We start from the raw sequence: 20,468 nt of genomic DNA on the forward strand, positions 1-20,468 counted from the left end.
TATTTCTGGCTTTCATCTGAGTCAAGATCATTTCCTCCTTGGCTTTGTTGAAAATACCTGTGCCATATTGAAGGGCACTTTTCCTTTAGGCTTTGGTCATATAAGTAGCTTTCTCCTTGAGACCTCTACTTTGTTTTAGAAGAGCTTACTGAAGTTCTGTATGAGATGGCTGCTTCAACAGAGTTTTGTTTCCTGAAGGATTTTGCATTCAGTTGTGCTTCATTCACACACTGCTGAATGTGCTTGCTTGGTCTTCCACAACATCTGTCATTCTTAAGGCTAATCTTTCATGATGAAGAATGGGTTGAGAGTTCTGCCTCAGCAAGTCTTGTTTTATTGGCTTTGTTTTGTTGTTTCTAATTTAAGCTTTCTTGAACATCTCTTTCCCTGCTTTGATGATCACATGCAGTTGAGATTTTATTTAGAGATGATGAAATCTACCATGAAGCAGTGCCCAGTTATTTACTACAATGCAAGCCTTGGGATGATAGAATATCAAAGGTCACCCATTTCTTGGTGGTTTGCCGTTTGCATCCACTTTTGCAATACTTGTTTTGGAAAGCAGTTGCCTGATTTTGCTATAGGTGTTTTGCCGGGGCTTTGGCTTCTTCATCTTTCTTTAAGAATGTTTCAGTGGTTGGTTTCTGTGCAGCTGCTACTTAATCCCGCTTGAACTCCTTCACCAGACATAAGAAATTGGACTTTGCTTCCAGATACAGAGTTTCCTTTAAAGCCAGTTTGTTGTAGAGTATTTTGGATTAGGACTTACCATTAGGTAGAGTTTAGTGCATTAATTACTGAGGATGAACATATGGTTGCTTGTCATATGGATATGAAAGTTCTGTACTAATCATAATGGATTTGTAAGAGTGGGACAGTATTCAGTAATGACCACCATCCCAACCTTGGTTCCTTTGCTTTCATTTATCCTCATTGTGTCTACCTGAGATCTGAGAAAAGCTAGTGCATTATGGAATGGGGGGATGCAGCAGCTTGGGAAAATTTGTAGTACCAAGTGGCCTAATACGTTTGGCCATAGCAGAAGAAATTACTGAAGGTGATTGCAGTCCTACAGATCTGTTGTCATGGTAAGTAAATAATTTTGCTTTCTTTGATAGACATTACTTCATTTAGAAGGCTTTATGATATTTTATCTTTATTTCTGCTGAACCACCCCATGTGCCTTTTCACAAAGACAGTTAAACTTGTAATAAATTCAACTTTTATGCCCAAGGTTGCAATAAAGTTAGGTTTAAATGAGCATATCCATTTACCTGTATTCTTTCCATTGTATTCTAACCCTGATGGGAAACATTCAAGCAGTGCATTAACTACCTGTTGGTTGTATGCCAAATGAAAACTGGATGTATGGATGCCCATTCTGTTTCTCTTTTTCTTCCAAGTTTTTGAGTGATGTAGCTTCTGAACTTTAACTGGCTGCATGATTTCTAACAATGTTGTTGCCATAAGTAATTAAGTAAGACTCATTCTGATGAAATGTCTACTGCAGTAGACTTCATGCAACTCTTGATATTTCTGCAGCATCTACATAGTCTTCCATTATTAATATCAATGAACCACTTTACACATTGGATATCCTGTACAGATCTCTACATGCTTCTAGGGCTATTGTTATAAAGAGTATGTTTTCATATGGGTGTAGCCACTAGGAAGAGCTTGGGACTTAGTCCTGCACATTAGTTTTGTTGAGCACAGTCTTTACATGTAGGAAGATTATATATTTACAGTGGTATTAGATCCGAAGAGTGGATCTTTCCTTCGTAATAACTCCAGCCACTTTCCCCAGCCTAGGTAAGGGTGTCTTAGCAGCTTACTTTCTAGTTTGGCTAAATTCACATGTGGAGAGGGAGAGTGCTGTGGTGCTTTTGGAATGGGTATGGGGCAGTTGCAACTTGGGAAAACTAATTTGTCATGCTGTAATAATGTCTGTAGTCTTAATCCTGAAATTTTCCGTAGATGGAACAAAGTTTTATGTACTTTTGATAATTCTGTGATACCCTTCATTCCTCACCTAAGTGTATATGGTCTGAGGTCTCTAAATTCCTCCCCCACCCATTTCCTTTTGTCTGTTCAGCCCTATAAGAGAAGTACTGTTGTGGTCAACAGTCAGTACATGATGGGTGTGGGAGGTTCTTGGTAGCTTGGTAGGTTTTGTCTGCTGAGCTTCCTACTCTGTTGGGTGTAGAAGATGTGATTGACTTCCAAGATCTGTCATTATGATGAAGCCCATTAGTGTAGAGGGACAAAGACCTGACTACAGCCCAGGCGACCTTTATTTGATTGTTAGCATGGGCATGAGGGGTCTTGTGGGGGTATTGATGGCTATGAGCAACCAATGCCAACTTGCCCTCTCTGGGAGGATGAAAGTGGCTTAGTTTACTGCACTGTTGGCACTTACCAGAGGAAGGCTGTCACCTGCAGTGCAGGCCAGGCCAGCTTGCGCTGACAGTGTGGCATGAACATCACAGAGCTGGGGTGAGGTGAGTTTGTATAGAAATGTGCATGTCTCTCCATTAGCCAGGAAACTGTCACAAGTTAGCAAGCTGCTTAGGGGAAAGGAAGGGTGGATCACTTAGCAGAACCTGCAGGCTGGCCCACTCTTTCTGAGCTGACCTTTGGCATAGGAAGAAAGGATGAACTGCTTTGGCTTCTCAGACAGGAACAAATTGGCTATGTAATGCTGTCACTTTGCCCAGGGTTGCCTGGCTCCTGCTCCTGTGGAACAAGTGAGAAAATTGTTTGTAGGTAGGGAGCTTTTGAGACAGAATCATATGATGGTTGGGAAAAGGGAAACATCTGGTGTGGTAATTACTCAAGTGTTTGATTCAGAATCAAGTCTGCTGATGATGCAGATATGTGAAAGCTGTACGGATTATTCAGAATTTCCCTTTTTTTGGGGGGGGGGGCTTCATTGCCTTTTGTACCCTTCTAGACCTCCCCAGCCATCAGATCTCCACCCCCAACCCCAGATTATATTCCATTGATCCATGCATTTCCCCACTTGGAACTTATCAACTTGTATCACTTCCTGAGAGGAGCCCCCCCCCCCCCTTCCAGATGGAAACACATCAACCACAACTTGTTGCTTACACTTGAGGCAAAAGTTGAGCAATAGTGAACCTGATCCATGGGAAAATAAGTTGTTTTTTTTTTTTTTTTTTGCTATAGTGTCAGCAGTTGATGTGTGGGTCTGCTCTCTACTTTCTCCCCACTTTTTCCTTTATGCTTATATATGCACATAAGTCACACGTGGAAGGCTTGTTTAATGACCACACTTTGTCAGAGCTAAGCACACATCCCTGTGCTGCACTCAGAGTTTTTATTTTGGGTGCCCCCACTACTCTGGATCAGAAATTGTCTGCAAGATGGGTGAACTGGTGTTATTAGCCCACTCACTGCCATCTTCCCTTGCTGGCTTCTTCATGGCCTGGATCACTACTTTATCCTAGTTCGTGTGTGCCACAGGCTTTGTGACTCTTTTGCCATGTACATGGTTCCAAGCTTTCATTGCCCTTGATTACTTGTATGATGTATTATCAATTGTTGTATTCTTGCATGCAGCCCAACTTTGGGGAACAGTTTGAAAATGGAGGAGGAGGTTAAAGGAAAAAAAAAAAAAAAGCAGATCATGTTTCACTGTTCCAGTCATTACATTTGGGTAATCTGCTGGCAGGTTGCCCTCAGTTGGCCTGAGTTCCAAAGTCTTGGGTCCTGCGTCAGATGCTGTCTTCTCTTCCATGACGTCAGGTCATCAGGGGTATAAAACATGCAGCCAACACCATTTTCTTTAGTCTTTCTTGCCGCGCGGTGCCCAAAGCAGAAGCATTTCGCAAGTGCCGGTCGGCCGACTACTGAAATATTCGAGTTTGAGTTTCAGAACTGAAGTCTTCACAAAAGCTAAGTACCCCATTGGGGAAACTTTTTTCTTGCTTTTTACCGATGTCAGAAAAAGTTAATAATTGTATTACTTGTGGGAAGCAAATACCTCATAAGGATTTCCATTTATACTGTATTCCTTGCCTAGGCTCTGATCACAACGTGCCTGGCTGTCGGTTTTGTGCTAGATTTAACCAACGCACTATGAAGCGTCGGTATATTTTTGCATCAAAGATTTTTGGAAACAGGTTTAACTACCCAGAAATGTCGTCAGATAGCAATCCGACTACCTGAGGACATAAAAAACGCAAAGAAAAGGACAGAGAAAGGCAGTCAAGATCCAAAACCGATGAAGCTTCTCCTAAGGTGGTTCGCTGGTACTCAGTGAGGTGCTTTCGCAGCCCCTGATACCTGCTACCTTCGAGTCGCAGGCCTCTACCGACACCCATGTGGAGTCCGGCATGCCGCAAGATACTCAAGGTATTGGACCGACAGATGTATCTCCCTTGGATGGGTCCTGAGCCGCTGAGCAGGCACAGCTTCTGAGGGTGTATTCAGACCTCAACATTTGTATATAAAACCGACGGCAGCTGCAAAACCAAAGACAAAAGCAACTTCAAAAACTAAAAAAACGATGCATGAGCCACGTGCACAGGCCTCTTATCCCTAAAAAAACAGATGATCAAAATGGCTGAAGACCTTATTACCTTGATCAGGGGTACCCATCCCCCTCCAGATAAGAGACCTAGGCAAGACACTGATTATGAATCTTCAGAACAGGTTTCTATTTCTTCTGATCAGGAATTATCTATACCTCCCTATTAGGATTCTGATGCTGAGGAACCTATTCCATCTGCATCTCATCCTGAGGATTATTCATTTGGAGAAACCTTGCATACTTTGAGGGAGCATTTTCACTGGGAGAGTCAAGACTTCTCACAATCAAAAAAGAGGCTCAGGGATTTCCTTATCGTCCCTCAGCACAAGCCTTTAACCATTCCCCCTGTTTTAGACATTGTGGATGATGTAGATAAAATGAAAAATAATTAGAAGCACATCCACAGGAACAAAACACAGCTGCACTACTAATTCTCCGAAGTTATAAAATTCTATAGACGCTCAAAAATGCTGTTGCATACAACATAAATTAAATCAATACGCTTTATTGGTACCAGTCGGTAAGCGCTTTCACCATTAAGGCTTCATCAGACCATGCAGTTACAAGTAAACGCAAATCCTTAAATACTCTAAAATCTAACGGTTCATAATTAATTAATAGATGCAATAAAATGACATAATTTCCTTGATGCTTGTGAAAGCATACATCTCTCTTAAAACTTGCTCAGTATATCATGTAATGAAAAACAATTGAATTGTCTGTTTGAACCGTATCTATACAAAAAATTCCATTGTTCTTTAAAACAAACAAAGAACATATAAGAACAAGAATACGTAGCAATAAAAACTTTTAAAATTACTTTGCATAAATTCATGCATACAAAATTCAACATCCAAATATTCATTTAGCTCATACAAAAACATAGGTACCATATGAAAATACCTAACTAAATCTATGTACTAGAAAGTATAACTACACAATTTATTTAATAGTTATTTAGCTGTTCGTTTAATCTTCTAGTGTGTAATGTAGGTTTTAAAGGCACCTTGTCATATTTCTCTGACAGAAGCACTCCATTAAATAAAGAAGTAATAGTGAGGAGAGATAATCAAATAAAAATACCCATGTTTTACACTTTAGATACTAATGATTTGAAGAATATAGTGCAGAAGCATTGGGACACTTTATTATTGGATGAAAGCATTAGAGAAATAGTAGGGGATGAACCGAAATTTCTCTTTAAGAACAGAAGGAATTTAAAACAGATTTTGTGTCATCCAAAGACCTTTAAAAGAGGAGTTAGTGATAATAGTGCCAATGGAACGAAACCTTGTCATAGATGCAACCAATGTGATAGTATAGATACTAGGAACACTTTTTTCCACCCAGTTTCAAATTATGTGTATATACTTCATGAGAAAGCTGATTGTCAAACAGAACACGTGATTTATCTTGCTAGATGTGTGCCATGCAGCGCATTTTATATAGGAAAAACTAACAGGAAACTTTGAGAAAGAATCATATTTATCACACACGTATTGGTTCTGAACACAGTGCGCTAGCGAGACGCACACTAACAGCAGGACCAATACATCTTTTTAAATTTTCTGTGTTACAAGTCATCACTCCAAGTATACGGGGTGGAGATGCTAATAATTATACAGAAGGATGTGAACTGAGATGGATTATTAGGTGTAGAGCAGATAAGAAACCTGGGCTCAATGACAAGGTGCCTTTAAAACCTGTATTACATAATAGAAGAATAAAAGTGAACAGCTAAATAACTTTATTAAATAAATTATGTAGTTATACTTTCTAGTACATAGATTTAGTTAGGTATTTTCATATGGTACCTATGTTTTTGTATGAGCTAAATGAATATTTGGCTGTTGAATTTTGTATGCATGAATTTATGCAAAGTAATTTTAAAAGTTTTTATTGATATGTATTCTTGTTCTTATATGTTCTTTGTTTTAAAGAACAATGGAATTTTTTGTATAGATACGGTTCAAACAGACAATTTATTAATTGTTTTTCATTATATGATATATTGAACAAGTTTTGAGAAATATATGCTTTCACAAGCATCAAAAAATGATGTCATTTTATTGCATCTATTAATTAATTATGAACCGTTAGATTTTAGAGTATTTAAGGATTTGCATTTACTTGTAACTGCATGGTCAGATGAAGCCTTAATGGTGAAAGCACTTACCGACTGGTACCAATAAAGCGTATTAATTTAATTTATGTTGTATGCAGCAGCATTTTTGAGCGTCTATAGAATTTTATAACTTCGGAGAATTAGTAGTGCAGCTGTACTTTGTTCCTGTGGATGTGCTTCAAATTATTTTTCATTTTATCTATATTCTACACTGTCTGTGTCTTTCGGCTTTTAGGGGTCGCCACAGCGGAACTCCGGTCCGCTAATGATTGGCAGTTGACTTTTATGTACCGGCTTGCCAGGCCTGACGCACAACCTTCAACGAAGGTACGCCCATTCACGCATGTCTCCACGCAGAAGACGCTGTAGCTGAGAATCGAACCGGACAGCGTCTTACTTTGAGGCGACAGTGCTACCGCAGCACCACCACCGTGGGCAGTATTCTACACTACGGGAACATTTACTCCGTGGGGGTGCTTTTTTGTACTTTTAATTGTGGATGATGTGTTTTCGGAGTAGAGCTTGACTCCTGACTTCTTACCTCCGGCTCCCAGTAAGCCTGACAGATATTACAGACTCGCATACAGTTTTTATTTAGAAACCCTGCTGCTGATCCTGAAACTATTTCACAGGGTCTAAAGAGAGTTAAGACCTCAACAGCAAAAAATCCTACCCCCTCTGACAGAGATTCAAGGGCACTGGACGGATGGGGAGAAAAGGTTTATACATCTGCAGCCTTGGCAATCAGGGCCTTAAACTGTCAATTTCATATGCTTACGTACCAACAACATGTTGTGGGATTGCTGAAACAGAAAATGATGTTGATTTCAGAATGTGCAAAAAATAAAGAATTGCAGGAATTATTGCATGCAGCTGAATAAGTTGGAAAGCATACTTTGCAATGTGGTTTTGATTCTTTAGAGGCCTCCTGCAGGGCCGCAGTTACTGGATCTGTGATTAGGAGACATGCCTGGTTAAAGGAACAAAATTTGCCTGATGATGTTAAAGCTGAGTTGCTAGATGCACCTTTACAGCATGAATTTCTGTTTGGTATTAAGGCAGAAGAGGTTTTAAAGAAAAGGGAAGACAAAGCAAAGTCTATGCAAACTGTTAAAGACTTCTTACAAGTGCAGCCACCAAAATTCAGTAAACACTGGCCTACAAAAAACTGGTCCTTTCCTGTGTCAGACAGAGCTCAAATGGGGCAAATCCGGATGCCCTAAGGGTTCCAGATACCAGGCGCAAGACTCATACAGGTCAAAGCAATGGGGCGCAACCACCTCCAAATCTGGAGGAGATAAAGCGCAAACCTACAGAAAACAATCCCAATGCCCTCTGCCTACACCAAGCACTTATCTTTTGGCAGCACACATAGTGGGAAAATTTGCACTTTTTGCTCAAAATTGGCAGTTAACCCAGGACAAGTGGGTACTAAACATCGTATCACAGGGATACAGATTCCATTTCCACACTCTGCCAATGGCAAATGGTTGGCCAGATCTGCCAAAAAATCAGTGGGCAGAGGCACAGAAACAAGTTACGTCCTTCATGGATATGGGGGCCATTCAGACAGTACCAGCACAGGAAAAAGGACAAGGCTTTTACTCAAGACTATTCTTGGTACCCAGAAAGGACAAGGCCTGGCAGCCAATATTGGATTTTTCGATTTTGAACACATACATGGAATCCAAAATTCAAAATGCTGACTTTGCAGCAGCTTCTGCCCATGCTGGGCAAGAATGCTTGGCTGGTGACTTTAGACCTAAAAGAGGCATACCTGCATGTCCCAATAAGACGGTCTTGCAGAAGATACCTCAGATTCAAGGCTGGCTTAATGCATTACCAATTCTCTGCACTGCCCTTTGGCTTATCTACTGTGCCCAGGGTCTTTACAAAGTGCCTGGCACCAGTAATTGCATTTTGCAGACAAAGAAGTATACAAATATAGCCTTACTTGGGCGACTGTCTCATTCAAGCAGAGAACAAGGACACTCTTCTTCGACACTTGGCGTTTGTGAAAAGGCTTCTAGCATGCCTAGGGTACACAATAAACGAAAAGAAATCACAGCTGGTACCCTCTCAAAAGATAACATTCCTGGGTGCATGCTTGAATACAACTGCCCAGATGGCTTACCTCACGCCAGACAAACAAAGGCAACTGACTACTTACTTCAAACTGATGCCAACAAAAACCCAGTCTTCTGCAAGACAAATTCTGCAGTCTCTGGGCTTCATGGCATCCTGCATCCTACTGACTCCATATGCAAGACTGCATATGAGGAAACTTCAGTGGTACCTAAAAAGTTTCTGGAGTCAACATTCACACAGTCTGGAAACAATGATTCCTCTCATTCCATGCTTGCAACAGGAGTTTCTATGGTGGGCAAAACATGGGAAGGCCCTTCATTCTACCCCCTGCCAGCCAAACCTTAACAACAGACGCATCAGATTATGCCTGGGGGCCCACATGGCAGGAAGATGTATTCAGGGTATATGAGCACCAAAACAAATGCATTTACATATCCACCAGAAAGAGATGCTAGCTGTTCAAAATGCCCTAACAGCCTTCAAGGACTTGCTTCATCCAGGACAACTATTGATAAAGATGGACAACACCACAGTCATGTGGTATATAAACAAGCAAGGGGGCACACACTCATACCCCCTTTGCAGATTAGCCATGGCACTGTGGGACACGGCTTTGACCTACCAAATACATCTTCAAGCTCAATTCCTGCCAGGAAAACAAAACACTCTGGCAGACTATTTAAGCAGAAACCTTATAGATCCTCACGAGTGGAAACTAAATCCACAAGTCTTCAGCATGATAACAGAGAAATGGGGGAGCCCAGACATAGATCTATTTGCCTCTCCTCAAAATTATCAGTTGAAAAGATTCTGCACAAGGACTTATCACAGACAAGCATGGAAAGTGGACGCCCTATCCTTCAGTTGGAAAAACCTCTGCCTCTTCTACCCAAGGTCCTCCTAAAAGTCAAACAAGAGAAGCCAAAGATGGTATTAATTGCCCCAGACTGGCCCCGCCAATACTGGTACCCACTCCTAAGGAACCTGTCTCAATACCCAGCTTGGACCTTGCCTCAAAGACCACAACTACTGTCCCAGCAAAACAATCAGATCCTGCACAATCAGCTACAGACTCTGAACCTGGCAGCATGGCTAATCATGTAATCATACAAATGACAACTATCAGTAAAGCTGTGATGGATGTCATTTTGGAAGCCAGAAGGCCTAGTACTAAAAAATCTTATGCTGACAAATGGAAGGGATTCTGTGCTTGGAATCAAGCACAAGGAACTGATACAGCAGAGCCACATATTCTTCCGAAATTACAATACTGAGATGCTTGACTAAGGCCTATCTTTCTCATCAATCAAAATCGATGGCTCTGCCATTTCGGCTCATTACAATGTGGAGCCAGCAATCTTTTCTCATCCTTTCCTAAAGCAGTATCTTAGAGGAGCCAAAAATTTAAGGCCTCCTAGAAGATCACCATTACCTGCATGGGACCTCAGTTATGTGTTGGAAAAGCTCACCCTGCCTCCATTTGAACCAGCTGCTACCGCTGATATAAAGTTCTTATCATGGAAGACAGCTCTGCTACTAGCATATACTTCAGCAAGAAGAGTTTCAGAGCTACAGGCCCTCATGACTGTAGAGCCTTTTATCATATTTTACCCAGACAGGGTGTCTCTGAGGACAAATCCTACTTTTATGCCGAAGGTGGTTTCCAGTGTGTCTCTTAACCAAACAATTCATCTGCCAACCTTTTATCCAAATCCACAGAACAAAGGGGAGAGAATTCTGCATTCCTTGGACGTACACAGACAGCTAAGATTCTTCTTGAGCAGGACTAAAGCTCTAAGAAAAACTGAGCAATTACTAGTGTCATATGCTGCAGGATCAGAAGGAAAGGCTATTTCAAAGCAGACCATTTCAAAGTGGATAAGCCACCTCATCCGTTTCTGCTACTTACACCATGGTAAACCTGTGCCCAAGGGCATTAGGTCTCATTCCACCAGAGCTGCAGCTACTTAAGCAGCCTTTTTCAGAGGAGTACCTACCAAAGACATTCTAGAGGCTGCTACTTGGAGTTCAGTTCACACCTTTACAAAGCATTACCATTTGCCTCTCTACTCTAAGTCCAGGGCAGGCTAAAATTTTGCTACCTTTTTGGGGGCAAGAAAAACTAAAGAAAATGACATCGGCTGCATGTTTTATACCCCTGACAACCTGATGTCATGGAAGAGAAGACAGCAACTGACGCAGGACCCAAGACTTTGGAATTCAGGCCGACTGAGGGCAGCCTGCCAGCAGATTACCCAAATGTAATGACTGCAACAGTGAATACACTCTAACATCTACATTTATGGTAAGTGTACACAACTGCACTTTTTAGTGACGTGACTCCTTGGTAATTTGCTGTAAAGTAAAGTCTGCAGTGGTTTTGTTCTTCACTTGATAGTTGTAGTGCAGAAGGAATGTTTACCCATATGGACAGGCTTGTGTTTTTTTACCATAATTTTGTTTGACTACCTGCACTTATGCAGATGTGGATATTGAGGGACTTTGGGATTTCTGTACACACACACACACACACACACACACACACACACACATAAGGGGGTGGCCACGGTGGTGCAGCATTTAGCATTGCCACCTCACAGCAAGAGGTTCTCTGGTTCCATCCTCGGCTGGGGTGCCTTTTGTATGGAGTCTACATGTCCTCCCTGTGGTCGCATGGGTTTCCTCCAGGTGCTCCGGTTTCCTCCCACATCCCAAAGACCATGCTGTAGGTGGATTGGACACTCTAAATTGGCCCTAGGTGTGAGTGTGTGTGTGCCTTCTGTGGAAGGTTGGGCGCCGGGCTGGCAACTCGACACCGTAAAACTCCACTGCCAGTCATGAGCGGACAGGTGATCTGCTGTTGCGACCCCTAACCAGGAAAAGCCGAAAGAAGAAGAATATATTTATATACATAAGTATATTTTCCCTCTGGCCATGATGTCAGTTTATAAACTTCCAGGTATATTGTATTACTGCAGTATTTCTCTATGTCACCATTCTGCTTGATCATTAGACAAGTGAGTGGTGGTTACCTCTGTTGTACAGTTTGGATCCTTGTGATCAGCGTACTTGTAGATACTTACAGAATATCTTGGCTGGCTATTTGTGTATATGTACAATAATCCAGCTTGGAAGAAACTGCCTATTTGTAGGTGCTCTGTGACTTTATATTCCTTTTGATAAAGAAAAAGAAAAAGAAGAAAACAGCTCAGCATTATCCTAGTAAACATTGTTGGAGAGTTATTGTTTTAATAGTGAAATGTAATCTGTGAAGTGAAACTTCATTTTGCAAGTATTTTTGAACATGAATGTTGGAGTGTGTTGAGTGAATAACGCACCATGTGATAAATTTATCAGAAGATTCCTTTGCAGAAGTAATGATTGGTTTGTCTTTTCTTTTAGGTTGCTGTAAAGATAATTGACAAAACTCAGTTGAACTCATCTAGCCTTCAGAAGGTAAGACTTGCCAAGTACATCATACTGTGCAGTAAGAAAGGGCTAGTTTAAGCAGTCTAAAAATAAGCAGTTAAGTGTTCGAATACAGTCATAGCATCTACACTTTTTTTTTTTTTTAAATCATTGCATGCATTTAACTGGACTGAGACCATAGGACAAGAAATTTTCCTGGTTGATATTGATCCTCTTTCAAATTCGTGTACATATTTGCTTTGTTTCCAGCATAAACATATGTCCAACATTGCTGAAGTATTTGAAAATTAGAAATATCTGTGGATGATTCCAAGATTATATATTTTCCTACTGATGCTGTTAGTTTTCGGACAGTTGAGAAGTCTGGATATGCAGACATGGATGTGGCAGCTGTCTTCACTGCACTTTTGTTTAGGAAATACATGCTAGAAGTGGATAGATAAAAGGGGGATGTTAAACTTCTTTTTAAGCTCTGGTAAGTAGAGGTATCGTGTAGTGTTTCGGATGAGCGAATCAGGAGTATGTCCTTCTATTCATCTGTTGCAGTATTCCTGACATAAGGGAGTTGCCTGCTAAGGCAGTGCCCGATGTCAGCCAGTATACCAAAGTCTTTAACTACCTTGGGTGCACGGTATGTCTGACGTAGGCCACCAACAGACGTCGGCCATAAGAGACATATGCGCACACCAGCATCAGAACTTCACTGCCACCAGTCGGATTGCTAGTCCTGGATGGTTGCTCTGCTGTTGTAATTGCAGATTTCTAAGGTAAGTGCCCTGTTGAGGAAGCCTTTTTTGCTACCTTATTCCTTAGTGAAGTTAATGTTATCCAGGAAGGGGAAGTGTGACTGTGGAAGACATATTCTACATAAGGATAGTCACACTCAGTGCCTTTTTTTGCCTCTGCCCTCAGCACGACCACAAAAACTGCTGCATCTGCCAGCCTTTCGTACTAAAGACCCTCCATAGTCTGTTGTCCTCCCTTGCGATCTACCTTGAAAACCAGCATCTTTAGCTTTTGGCAAAAAGTGAGATGGATCCCTCCTCGGACTTGATGGCCAAGCCTGCTAAATGTAAGGCCAAAAAACATAGGCCTGAAAATGAAGCCGAGCATCTTGAGTCTGACTTCTCTCCCAAAGCACTTGAGAGCTCGTAGGTACATGCAGACCAGGATCTGGACCCAGAGGCTGAGCCCGTTTTGATGGCTGTCTTGGCTCTGGACATTTGCATGTCCAGAGAGGCCGCTCAGACGTTTGTCTCCCAACGTCCAGGGGTAACCCAGGCTGATTGTGTCTGAGAGCGCCAGGGGAGTTACGCAGATTGTTAGAGATGACATTGACTCTGATTGTCGAATGTAGGCCTACTTCTGGCCCTCCTTTGCACCGCATGAATACCCCTGGAAAGAAGAAGCAAAGAACCAAGCATCCCCCCCCCCCCCCAAGACCCACAGAAGGAATGGCTAAACTTCTCTTGAGGCCTTTTTAAGGCCTTTATGGTGGTTAGGCCTCTTCCAGGTCACCCTACATCCTGACCAGCCTGGCCTGCCTCTCCACTGAAAAGACCTAGGCCTCAACCCAGTTCAGAGGAAGATTCCTCTTTGGAAGAGAATGGATGACCCTTTGGATTACTCTTCACAAATCCACTCTCCTTTGGACTACGCCTCCCCAGAAGAGGATTCTAATGGAAGAGAATCCCCTCTGGAGGAGATTTCTTTTGGAGAGACTGTATCTATAATTTGTGACCACTTCAAATGGGACAGTACAGTTATGTCTGAGGTCCAGAAACATTATTATGACCTCCCAAGTACAGTCCCATAGTCCTTCATCCATTTCTCTTGTTATACCAAGTTTTTTGGATGCTTTTGCATCCACCTCCACTCATTCAGACTATCAACCTCCTGCCCCTAAAAAGCCTGAGAGGTACTACAGGGTACACAAGGACTGTCAGTTTCTTTTCAAGGCACTAGTTGCAGATTCTTCTGTTATATCTGTTGCCTCTGACAAGGCCTCCAGGTCACTTCCTCCACTTTTTTTCTGTCTTCAGATAAACAGCAGACAGCTGGAGAGGCTGGGAAAGAAGATCTGTACCTCAGCCACCCTGGCCTTCAGAACATTAAACTATCAGACACGCATGGCCAATTGTAATTTGGAACTCTTCTCGAATTTCCAAACTCATTTCAAACATGCCAGGTTCTGAAAACAAGGCCCTGCTATCTACTTCCTCACAGGTAGCTAGACACTCTCTCAAGTGTAGCTGTGATGCTGTAGAAGCCACATCTAGAGCTGCTGCTTCTTCCTCTGCCCTCAGAAGATTTGCCTGACAGGCTTCAGACCTTGCATGAGGACATCAAGGTTAAATTAATGGATGCTTCCCCCTTGGAAAATCCTGCCCTTTTTGGCAGACCTTCTGTGGACCTTTTCAAATCCTTACAAGAGAAAAGCAAATAAGTTAAGGTCCTTAAACTGTTTTGAATATCCCCTGTGCCTAAATTTCACAGGAGCTACCCTGTGAAACAAGTTTTTGTTCACAGACAATCCAGAGCACCATAGACTAGACCCCCAGGAAAGGCCTAAGAAAACTCAACAGTTTTCTCCTTCTCCTGCCACTTCCTCTCAAGTGTCTAAACAGCCCTTTCAAGATCGGACGGACTCCTCTGCATGACATCTCCAGCAACCTGCCCGGTCCCTCCCTTTCCAAGTGCCTTTCCTTTTCCCTTCCCTCTTGAGAACTCATCACAAAGGACTCTTGGGTATTAAGCATCATCCAGAGGGGATACTTCATGGTCTGGCAGGAGATGCCTTCCTTCAGGGGTATTCTCCTACCACCAGAAGACCAGGACCCCGTTTTCCCACCATTCCTGAAAGCCGTTCTAGAGCAGAGCACTATTGAACCTGTTCTCCCAGGGCAAGAAGGAAGAGAGTTTTACTCCTTGCCTTTTCCTCATTCCCAGGAAGGAAGGCCCATGGAGACCTATTCTAGATCTCTCCTACTTCAACTTCCTAATAGTTTCCTCATTCAAAATGCTTACCTTGCAAACGCTATTCCCTCTCATCCACCCTTAGGCATTCCTAGATTCCATGGATGTCAAGGATGCCTACTTTCACATTCCCTTCCACCACAGATGCAAGACATTCCTATGATTCTCAGTGGGATCTGTGCACTATCAATGCTTGGCTTTGCCTTTTGGACTCTCCACTGCCCCGAGAGTCTTCACAAAATGTCTAGATCCAGTGGTGGCCTTTTGCAGACTCCAAGGATCTTAATGTACCCCTACCTAGATGACCTCTTGATACAGAACAGTTCTCAAACAGAATTGAACAGAAGCCTCCAAAGGGCAATTGCCATTCTAGAAGACCTGGGATTTACCATAAACTTCAAAAAGTTGTCCCTTGTCTTATACCAGGATCATAGGTAGGTACTAGGCTGTTGGCCCAGGGGCCCATGTAAGCCTAGCCAACAAGGTTCCCTGGCTTACGCCACCCAAGAAAGTTAATTTGTTATGCCCCTGTCGAGCAGAGCCACAGAAGGGATCCCCAGGGTGTATTTCCTATTTCCCATCCACTCATCAGGATTTTTCTTGAAGAGTGCTATACCTTTTTGGGCTGCAGATTTCAAACCCAGAGCACGATGGAATCACTCCCACCATACAAGGCTCGGGAGATTTCACAACTTCTTGCAGAGACCTCTTCCCTTAGAACAGATGTCTGCCATGCAGTTCCTCAGAATCTTGGGGTTCATGGCTTCCACCATCCTCATGCTTCCTCTAGCAAGACTACACATGAGGAAATTCCAATGATTTCTCAAGTCACTATGGTCTCAACATGTCCACCCTCTAGAATCCCAAATCCCACTGCCACCCTGACTAAAGAAGGAGCTGCAGTGGTGGATAACGCAACTTTCTCCAAATCCAAGCCTCCCTATTCACCCACTGCCAGGAACTCAAGTCCTTTTCACAAATGCATCAGACACAGGTTGGGAAGCAGCCCTGGATCACCACACAGTTCAAGGAGAGTGGACACCCTCCCAAATGAGGGACCACATAAATGTCAGGGAAATTAAGGCATTAATCCTTGCCCTTCAGACATACCAGTCACTCATCAGACCGTGGGAAATTGAGTTTACGCAGGCAACATGACAGTTTTGTGATACATAAACAGGAGGAACCAGATCCTACTTTCTTTGCAGACTAGCTGCAGGTCTTGGGATCTAGTACGCCTCCTGGATGTATCCCTCCACATGGTCTACATTCCTTCCAATCGGAATACTGTGGCAGACACTCTAAGCAGATCAGAACACAAGCTCGCGAATGGATACTTCACAAGAATGTGCTCCTGGATATTGTCCACCAGTGGGATATTCCAGAGGTAGACCTGTTTGCCTCCCGCTTGAACAAGCAATTCCTACAGTTTTGCTTCAAGCATGGAGAGTGGACACCCTATTTATCTCTTGGTAGGGAAAATCCCTAATGCATTCCCTCCCCTTCCACTGATTCTGAAAGCCCTGTTGAAAATCCAACAGGAAAAGACAAAAATCTTGCTGGTGACTCCCTATTGGCCAAAACAGCATTGGTTCTGTCTCGACTTTCACCTAGTCAAGGTCGATCACCACAAGTTGCCTCACAGAGTGGATCTACTAACACAGAACAAAGGCTCACTACTCCACCCACACTTGGAAACCGTCCAACTGACCTTGTGGTTGATAAAGCCCTGATTCTGTTCAGACACCTTTACTCTGAGGATGTGCTTCAGGTCCTGCAGGAGGCCAGGACACCCTCTACTAGAAAATCTTGCATGTCCAAATGGAAGAGCTTCTCCATTTGCTGTCTTAACAGAAACCAGGATCTGCTGACAACGGAACTCCTATGGTTTTGTCCTATCTGTGTGAATTTCTTAGTGCAGGATTAGCTCCTCCATAAAAGCCCATTTGTCAGCTATCTCTGCCAGTCTGCCACTTTTTCTGCCCTTAGCTTTTCAATTTGAAGCTAAACAATTCCTCAAAGGCGTTTTCCATATCAGACCTCACAGGAGACCTGTAGCTGCACCCTGGGACTTCAACTTTGTGCTGGAGAAACTAACTCAGGCACCATTTGAACCAGCTTCTTCTAGCCAGCTTAAATACTGTACTTAGAAAATTGTCCTCCTGGTGGCCATTACCTCTGCCAGATGGGTATCAGAGTTGAAAGCCCTTATGGCATGTCCTCCTTTCCAGTCTTTCCATAAGGACAAGGACAAGGCATTCCTCAGGGCCAACCCCTACTTCATGCTCAAAGTTGTCAATGAATTATCCTTAAACCAGGCAATTCACCTCCCCACCTTCTTTCCCTCTCCCCAGAACAACAGTGAAAGGATCCTCCACACCCTTGTTGTACACAGATAGCTCAGATTCTACCTACACTAAACCCTTTAGGAGTCGGACCAAATGTTTGTGTCTTTTCACTTCAGGGCTCTGGGATTACCTGTGTCTAAACAGATCATCTCCAGCTGGATATCTAAATCCATTGCCTTTTGTTATGCTCACCATGGTAGAGCCCTTCCAGCCTCAGTCAAAGCTCACTCTACCAGGGCAGCTTCCACAGGGGCTTTCCATAAGAGTCTAGACACAAACTCCATCATAGAAGCTGCTACTTGGACTTCTGTCCACACCTTCATTAAACACTAACCTGGATTCCATCTCCAGATCCAGGGCAGGGTTTGCCAGGGCTGTTCTGCATGACTTCTTAGAAAATTCCTCTGCTATTCCCCCCTCCCTTTCTTCTCGAGCTTTTGTACTCTGTCAGGAGTACTGCAACAGATGAGTAGAAGGACACAGATTAGTTGTGTAAGAACTTACCAAAACAATAGATGTCCTCCTCTTCTCTGTTGCAGTATTCCAACCCTCCCTCCTTCTCCCGCTTCTGGCTTCTTGGATATGTTGATCCTCGTTATCTTGGACTCTCTCTCTGCCGGAGGCTGCATTTCTGAGAGTGGTGGGCTCGTATGTCTCTTTTATGGCACTTGGACTGTCTCTCTGCTGGAGGCTGCATTTGAGGGTGGTGTGCTCGTATGTCTCATTTATGGCAATCTATTGATGGCCTACGTCAGATGTACCGTGCACCCAGGGTAGTTAAGGACTTTGGTATACTGGCTGGCGTCAGTTCACCGCCTTGGCAGGTAGCTCCCTTATGTCAGAAATACTGCAACAGAAAAGAGAAGGACATCTGTCATTATAGTAAGTTCTTACACAACTAATATATCTTTTAAAACTGGGTGCAGTAGATGAGTAGATGGCAAGTGTTGTCTGTCTGAAAACCTTTTTTTTTTCCTTTTTGGATTTTGCAGTGCATTTTCAGATTCCATAAGGTGTATACTGAATACATAAATACTAGGTGCTTTCGATTAAAAGTTTCTTAGCATGAAGCGAGCAGACCTTTCATTTTCTGTATGGTGCATTAAATGCTTGCATTGCATTTTCCTTTATGAAAGCACAGCATGGGGGTTATTTTCCTTACCAAGAAATAATTGCAAAGAACTGTCATATTCTACTAGCAATGCCAGGTTTATAAAAAGTGATAGGAGATGAACCAAAATTTGCATATAGAAATGATAAGAGTATAAAACAAATGCTATGTTATAAGAAAATGAAGCAGAGGAATAAAGTGGTAAATAAGAAAAAGGGCACATTTCCTTGCCGCAGTTGTGTATGTTGTTCATATATTATAACAGAAAATATATTTATCCATCCATTAACTTTGTATAGATTTGTTTTTGATAAATTTGCAATTTGTAACACTGAAAATGTAATTGATCTTGCTACCTGGAACTCCTAAACAAAGACATTGGTAATCTCCAAACTCTGTACCCTACTCAGTTTGGATTTGTAAAAGGCAGATCATGTCTCCTAAATCTGATTGACTTCTTTGAAGCAGTCACCAAAGCCATAGATGAGGGTAAAATGGTTCACACAGCTTATCTAGATCTCGCCAAGGCTTTCGACACCATCCCCCACTCTGGAATTATAGAAACGCTCACAAAACTAGGTATAAATCCCTATGTCACAAGATGGGTTGCCAACTGGCTCATGGACAGAACCCACACTGTGAAAGTAGCGGATTCCAAATCTGACATCAGACCAGTGACAAGTGGAGTACCACAGGGTTCAGTCCTGGGTCCTCTCCTGTTTGGTATCTAGTTCTCTGAAGTGCAGGCCAACACAGAAGGTCTTTGTCTAACAAAGTTTGCAGATGACTGCAAACTAGGAGCCATAATCGAAACTCCTAACGATGTGGACAAACTACAAAAGGGCCTCACTGAGACAGATACCTGGTGTCAAAGCCATGGCCTGAAGCTCAATGCCAAAAAGTGTATTGTCATCCCCTTTGGTAAAAACTCTGTACCCATGAACTACCATATAGCTGGTAGTCTACTTAATGCCGAAAATGTGATGAGACCTTGGGACACAGGTGGACAGTAGTCTCTCCTTTGATAATCACATCACCACAGTGGTCAGGAAATCCTTCTACGTGGCTCATCTCATCACAAAAGGATTCTCATCCAGAAAAAAAGAGGTCATTGTTCCCCTCTACTCATCACTCATTAGACCCATTATAGAGTACAACACCCCTTTTGGTATGTACCTCACAAGACATCTACAACAACTGGAAAGACCACAGAAATACCTCACAAAGAGGATTACTGGCCTCAAACAGATTCCCTATGCAGACCGTCTCAAAAAACTACAGCTTTACAACATCGCATATCGCCTACTCAGGGGCGATCTCTGCCTAACATACAAAGCTATGTCAAACCTAGAGCTGTTGGACATGCTCCATTTAAAGAAATCCCAATCCCTCCGAGCTACACGCTCTAGGGACCTTAACCTTGTCACCACAATAAACAGAACATGCTGGAGGGATAGATTCCTGTCCCAGAGACTTCCCATACTCTGGAACAAACAGAGCTCCTCATTAGCACTCTTCAAGAAAAATCTTGATTGGATGGGAAATGGGGAATTCACCCCGGGGATCACTTCTGTGGCTCTGCTCAACAGGGGCACAGGAAAATAATTTTCTTGGGTGGCGAAAGCCAGGGTACATTTTTTGGCTAGGCTTGTATGGGCCTTAGGGCCGATAGCCTAGTACCTACCTATGAACCTACCTGTACACAGTGTAATGCTTTTTATGTAGGTAAATCAGTAAGAAGGTTAAAGGATAGAATTATAAAGCACCGTTTTGACATACGAAGAAAAATTATTGCAAATGCATTGGCTAAACACTGTTTAGATAATATGACACATG

At 42.7% G+C, this 20,468-nt stretch overlaps 1 protein-coding gene across 7 annotated transcripts in view; it reads left to right on the forward strand.

Moving 5' to 3' along the window:
• MARK2 (microtubule affinity regulating kinase 2) overlaps positions 1–20,468 on the forward strand; it is a 2,737,523-nt gene that overhangs the window by 651,170 nt on the left and 2,065,885 nt on the right. For all 7 annotated transcript variants that reach the window (XM_044075616.1, XM_044075618.1, XM_044075619.1 and 4 more), the window contains exon 3: positions 12,171–12,224. In XM_044075616.1, coding sequence (XP_043931551.1) covers positions 12,171–12,224 — 54 coding nt within the window. The remainder of the gene's footprint in view (positions 1–12,170; positions 12,225–20,468) is intronic.

This window comes from Protopterus annectens, chromosome 6.part1 (genome assembly GCF_019279795.1).
Source record: "Protopterus annectens isolate FY-2018-M chromosome 6.part1, PAN1.0, whole genome shotgun sequence".
Classification (NCBI taxonomy): domain Eukaryota; kingdom Metazoa; phylum Chordata; order Ceratodontiformes; family Protopteridae; genus Protopterus; species Protopterus annectens.